The following is a 6,000-nucleotide window of genomic DNA, read 5'->3' as shown; positions in this document are numbered from 1 at the left end:
TATAAAGGCAAAATTTAGAAGGTAAATATATTTTATCAACAGATTAGTAAAATAATAGTAGAGCCACACAGATAAACACTAACTCCATTCAAGTAAGGATAATGATATGATATTTACTGACTTGGAAAACTGTTCATGATGTATTCTGTCATAGAAAACGTAGTTTATGAAATATATTTTCTTTAAAAATTTTCTGAAAAGACTTGTTTTGACAATTTGAGAGTGGTTATTATAATGGTTGATAGGATTAAAGGTTTCTTTTGTACCTTCTGAATTCCTCTGAAAATATTACAATAAAATATTAATATTAAAAGGAACTCTCTTCAAAAAAATAGTGGTATAGTTCTATTTATATTAAGATATATAAAAAGTAAAAATAAGACAAAAAGGTACAGGTACAATTACAGATATATATATATGTATATACATATACATACACACATATATACATATGAGTACTTAAATTGTTGCCCTGAAACTTAAGTTTATATAAATAAGAATAAACCATCAAACCAGTAAGAAAGCAACTGGAAAGAATAAGTAGTGATGGGTTCAGAATCTTGGAGAAAAAGAAGTCAACTCAGAACTGTAATGCACAACTAAAAATTAACTTAATTAATATTGGCTGGTAAATAATTAATTTTAATGATCAGTAAATATACATAGGACAAAATACCTTAGAATTAAATTAGGAAAAATAAAATGAAATCCCACGGTTATTCCTTAATAAGTTCTCTGTTGTTTAGGGTTGATCTGGCACAAAATAAGTTTTTATTTTTCTCATTCACAGTTATAAATTCTGATATTAAGTAAGGAATGAACTGTTGATGGTCTTCTGACATTTACTGTATTCTTATGCATTTAGGTTGTGAAAAGCAAATAAAAGTCTCTTTGTATTAATTATGGGATATCTCATCAGCATGAAGTCCTATCTCAAATTAGGTAAATATCCATACTTGAATGCCTTTCCCCACAGATACCTTTCAGTTTCTTACCAGCATGACCTTTCTGATGTTGATTAAGATTTGAACTACGTACAAAAACCTTCCCACATTCATTGCATTCATAGAGTTTCTCACCATATGAATTCTCTGTTGAGAAAGATCTGAGGAACGATGAAAGGCCTTTCTACGTTCCTTACATTCAAAGGGTTTCTCACCGGTATGAATTCTCTGATGCCGGATAACGGCTGAGCTACTGCTAAAGGTTTTCCCACATTCCTTGCATTCATAGGGTTTCTCATCTATATGAATTCCCCAATGTTGGCTAAGGCCTGAAGGGTGATAAAAAGCCTTTCCACATTCTTTACACACACATGGTTTCTCACCAGTGTGAATTCTCTGTTCTGTAAGTATAGAAATGTTACAAAAGGTCTTTCCGCATGCCATACAAACATAGGGCTTCTCACCTGTGTGAATTCTCTGATGTTCTATAAGTTTTGAACTGCTACAAAAGGCTTTTCCACAATCCTTACATACCCAGGGTTTTTCACCAGTATGAACTTTCTGATGTCGATTAAGGGCTGAACTACTTCTAAATGCCTTAGGACAATTTTTACATTCATAGGGCTTCTCATCAGTTTGAATTCTATGAGGTATTAAAAAATATGATGCACTCTTAAAGGCCTTGCCACACTCCTTACATTCATAGGGTTTTTCACCAGTATGGATTCTTTGATGTCTTTTAAGATCTGAGGAATAATGAAGAGCTTTACCACATTCTTTACATAGATAAGGTTTCTCACCAGTGTGAATTCTCTGATGTAAAATAATGGCTGATTTACTACTAAAGGCTTTTCCACATAACTTACATTGATAAGGTTTCTCACTGCTGTGAAGTCTCTGGTGAATATACGGGTCTGAGGAATGATGAAAAACCTTCCCACCTTCTTTAGCTAGACAGGGTTTCTCACGTGTGAATTCTCTGATGCGATTTAAATATTGAACCAGTACTAAAGGCTTTTCCACATTCTTTACACTCATAGATTTTCTCCTCAGTATGGATGCTCTAATGTTGTACACTGTCTAAGGCCCCACCACATTCCTTATGTTCATAGGTTTCACCAGGAAGCATGCTCTGATGCTGAGTATGTTCTGAACCTCTACTAATGGCCTTCCCATATTCCTTATAGTTACTGAATTTCTTGCCAGTATCAATTCTCTGATGTGCAGTTAGTTGAAAGTCATGCACCAAACCTTTCTCATAGTCCCTGCATTCACAGGCTTTCTCTTCAATATAAAGTTTTTGATATAGAGTAAAAGATGTGTGCTGACTGAAGGTGTGTACATTTTCATAGTTGAAAATAACTTGATTAAATTTTTTTTCATGAGATCTTTGTTTTTTCTCAGTCTTTCTTTCACATTCCCAATCATCTCTGTAACAGGAACACTCAAGTCCATGTTTTGTAAGATGTCCCAGTATAAACCATTGGGGTTATTCTATTTCATAAATTTCCTTCTTCAGAGATAATTTCTTGGTTTCAGGCCTAGATCCACAGTCTGAAAGAAAGCACAATAGAAAACATTCATTTTTTGTTTTTCATTCACTGGTTTTTTTTCCTGGAAGAAATGAAACTTTTATGGTATAAAAGGGGAATTAAACTGTAATTAGGAGTCAAGATGGTGTACTAGGAGGATGCAGAATTCGCGTCTCCTCACAACTAGGGCACCTACCAGGCACCGGTGGGGGACCACAGACACCTAAGGGGATGGGAGGAACCCCCAGTGACTGGGTAGGATGTGGGGCTTGGGGGGAGGAGAAGTGGAGGCGGGATGGGACTGGCACCCCTGAGGGGTGGCTGGGGGAGGGGAAGGGATCCCATGCCCAAAGGGGGAAATTGGGGAACCATTGGGAGGGCAGAGGATAAAAAGGGAGCATGGCCAGGTAATCCCTGCCAACTTGGGCCCCCAGGAACCTGTTGAGACATCAGGCCCAATCCTCTGCCCACCTAGGCCCCCTCCAGCTGTGTGGGTCCTGAGGGAGTGGGAGGGAGGGAAAGGGGAGCAAAAGTAAAGGCCGGACCTCTGGGACCAGCACCCCTAAGGGGTAGCTGGGGGAGGGAAGGAGTTCCTGCACCCCGCGGGACCCACCCATTGGTTAGGGGTCCAGCAGGGATGGGGGAGACCCTGGGGGAGATGGTGGGGGAGGGGTGTGAAGGAACTGAAGGGAACGGGGCCAGTGCTTTCCCCGTCCACATAGGCACCGGGGAGCCTGTTGGGCTCCCAGGCCTAATCCTCTGCCCTTGGAGCCTCCCTCCTGCCATGCCGAGCTCAAGCTCTGCCCCTACACCCCCACCCAGGGCCCCACCTCTACACTTGGAGACACCCTTCGACGTGCTGGGCCTAAACACCACCCACACACCCTCACTCAGGACCCCACCTCCAAACTCTGGAACGCCACACTCCAGAGGCCCTCCTTTCCATGTGCTGCCTGTCCCCCTCTGTACAGGTCCTAAGCATAGGCCCCGCTGCACGCTTGAACATCACCCTGCCTAGGTCCAGCCCCACGCTCAAACATCACCAGCCCACCCACTTAGGTCCCACCCCACCCTAAACCCCTCCTCTGCCTAAGTTCCACCCCAGCTTAAACTCCGCCCCATAGTCAAGGCTTTTTTCTTTTCTTTTTTCCTCTTTTAGATTGGGGTTCTGTTTTACCTTGTTGATTCATTGTTGTTGATTCTTTTATATTTTGATTTTTCCTAATCTTTTATTTTTCTACTTTTATTTTATTCTTTATACTTTGTTAGTGATCTCTCATTTTGACTTGCTCCACCCCACTGTTTTTTATTCTTTTTTCTGTTGTGGATTTATTTTACCTAGTTGCAGTTCTTTCAATTATAGTTTTATTTTTCCTAATATATTTTTTATCTTTCTAATTTTATTGTTTTTCATTCTTTGATATTGTACTGCTTTTTTTCCTTCTTCCTTCTTTTTTCCTTCTTTCTTCCTTTTTTTTTTTTTTTTTTTTTTTTTTAACCATGCCACGAACCTTGTGAGATCTTGGTTCCCAGGCCAGAGCTCAGGCCTGGCTCCTGTGGTGGAAGCTCCAAGTCCAAACCACTGGACTAACAGACAACCTCAGACCTCAGGGAATATCAGTCAGAGTGAGGCCTCCTGGAGGTCCTCCCCTGAGCACCAAGACCCAGCTCCATCCAACTGCCTGCAAACTCCAGTGCTGGACGTGTCAGGCCAAACAACAAGTAAGACAGGAACACAGCACCACACATCAAAAAAAAAAAAAAATGAAACGACAAAAAAATTTGTTACAGACGAAGGAGTAAGGTAAAAACCTACAAGACCAAATAAATGAAGACAAAATAGACAACCTACCTGAAAAACAATTCAGAATAATGATAGAAAGATGATCCAAAATCTCAGAAACAGAATGGAGAAAATACAAGAAACATTTAACAAGGATATAGAAGAACTAAAGAGCAAACAGTGATGAACAACACATTTACTGAAATTAAAAATACTCTAGAAGGAATCAATAACAGAATAACTGAGGCAGAGAATGGATAAGTGAGCTGGAAGATAAACTGCTGGAAATAGCTGCCAGGGAGCAGAATAAAGAAAAAAGAATGAAAAGAATTGAGGACAGTCTCAGAGACAGTCTCAGGTACAACATTAAATGCACCAACATTCGAAGTATAGGGGTCCCAGAAGAAGAAGAGAAAAAGAAAGGGTCTGTGAAAATATTTGAAGAGATTACAGTAGAAAAATTCCCTAACATGGGAATGGAAATACTCAATCAAGTCCAGGAAGCACAGAGAATATAATACAGGATAAACCCAAAGAGAAACACACTGAGACACATATTAATCAAACTATTAAAAATTAAATACAAAGAAAAAATATTGAAAGCAGCAAGGGAAAAGCAACAAATAACATACAAGGGAATCCCCATAGGTTAACAGCAAATTTTTCAGCAGACTCTACAAGCCAGAAGGCAGTGGCAGGACATAATTAAAGTGATGAAAGGGAAAAACGTACAATCAACAATACTCTACCAGCAAAGATCTCATTCAGATTCGAAGGAGAAATTAAAACCTTTACAGATAAGCAAAAGTTAAGAGAATTCAGCACCATCAAACCAGCTTTACAACAAATGCTAAAGGAACTCCTTTAGGAAGGACACACAAGAGGAGGAAAAGACCTACAATAACAAACCCAAAACAATTAAGAATATGGTAATAGGAATATACATGTCGATAACTACCTTAAATGTAAATGGATTAAATGCTCCAACCAAAAGACATAGACTGGCTGAATGGATACAAAAACAAGACCTGAACATATGCTGTCTACAAGAGGCACACTTCAGACCTAGGGACACATACAGACTGAAAGTGAAGTGATGGGAAAAGATATTCCATGCAAATGGAAATCAAAAGAAAGCTGGAGTAGCAATTCTCGTATCAGACAAAATAGACTTTAAAATAAAGACTATTACAAGAGACAAAGAAGGACACTACATAATGATCAAGGGTTCAATCCAAGAAGAAGATATAACAATTGTAAATATTTATGCATGCAACATAGGAGCACCTCAATACATCAGGCAAATGCTAACAGCCATAAAAGGGGAAATCGACAGCAAAACAATCATAGTAGGGGACCCTAACACCCCACTTTCACCAATGGACAGATCATCCAAAATGAAAATAAATAAGGAAACACAGCTTTAAATGACACATTAAACAAGATGTACTTAAGTGATATTTATAGGACATTCCATCCAAAAACAACAGAATACACTTCTCAAATGCTCATGGAACATTCTCCAGGATAGATCAAATCTTGGGTCACAAATCAAGCCTTGGTAAATTTAAGAAAATTGAAATTGTATCAAGTATCTTTTCTGACCACACGCTATGAGACTAGATATCAATTATAGGAAAAAAAGCTGTAAAAAATACAAACACATGGAGGCTAAACAATATGCTACTAAATAACCAAGAGATCACTGAAGAAATCAAAGAGGAAATCAAAAAATACCTAG

The 6,000-nt window shown here is 38.8% G+C and overlaps 1 protein-coding gene across 1 annotated transcript in view; it reads right to left on the bottom strand.

The window, feature by feature from the left end:
- Positions 1-558: 558 nt before the first annotated feature.
- The window catches only part of LOC132480593 (zinc finger protein 345-like), a 37,825-nt gene continuing 32,383 nt past the window's right edge, over positions 559-6,000 (bottom strand). The window contains 2 exon segments of the mRNA XM_060084929.1: positions 559-1,082; positions 1,085-2,498. Coding sequence (XP_059940912.1) covers positions 934-1,082; positions 1,085-1,982 — 1,047 coding nt within the window. The 5' untranslated portion in view covers positions 1,983-2,498 and the 3' untranslated portion in view covers positions 559-933.

This window comes from Mesoplodon densirostris, chromosome 19, assembly GCF_025265405.1.
Source record: "Mesoplodon densirostris isolate mMesDen1 chromosome 19, mMesDen1 primary haplotype, whole genome shotgun sequence".
NCBI classification, from domain to species: domain Eukaryota; kingdom Metazoa; phylum Chordata; class Mammalia; order Artiodactyla; family Ziphiidae; genus Mesoplodon; species Mesoplodon densirostris.
The sequence above is the reverse complement of the archived record's forward strand: the minus strand, read 5'-3'. Positions and strand labels throughout refer to the sequence as shown.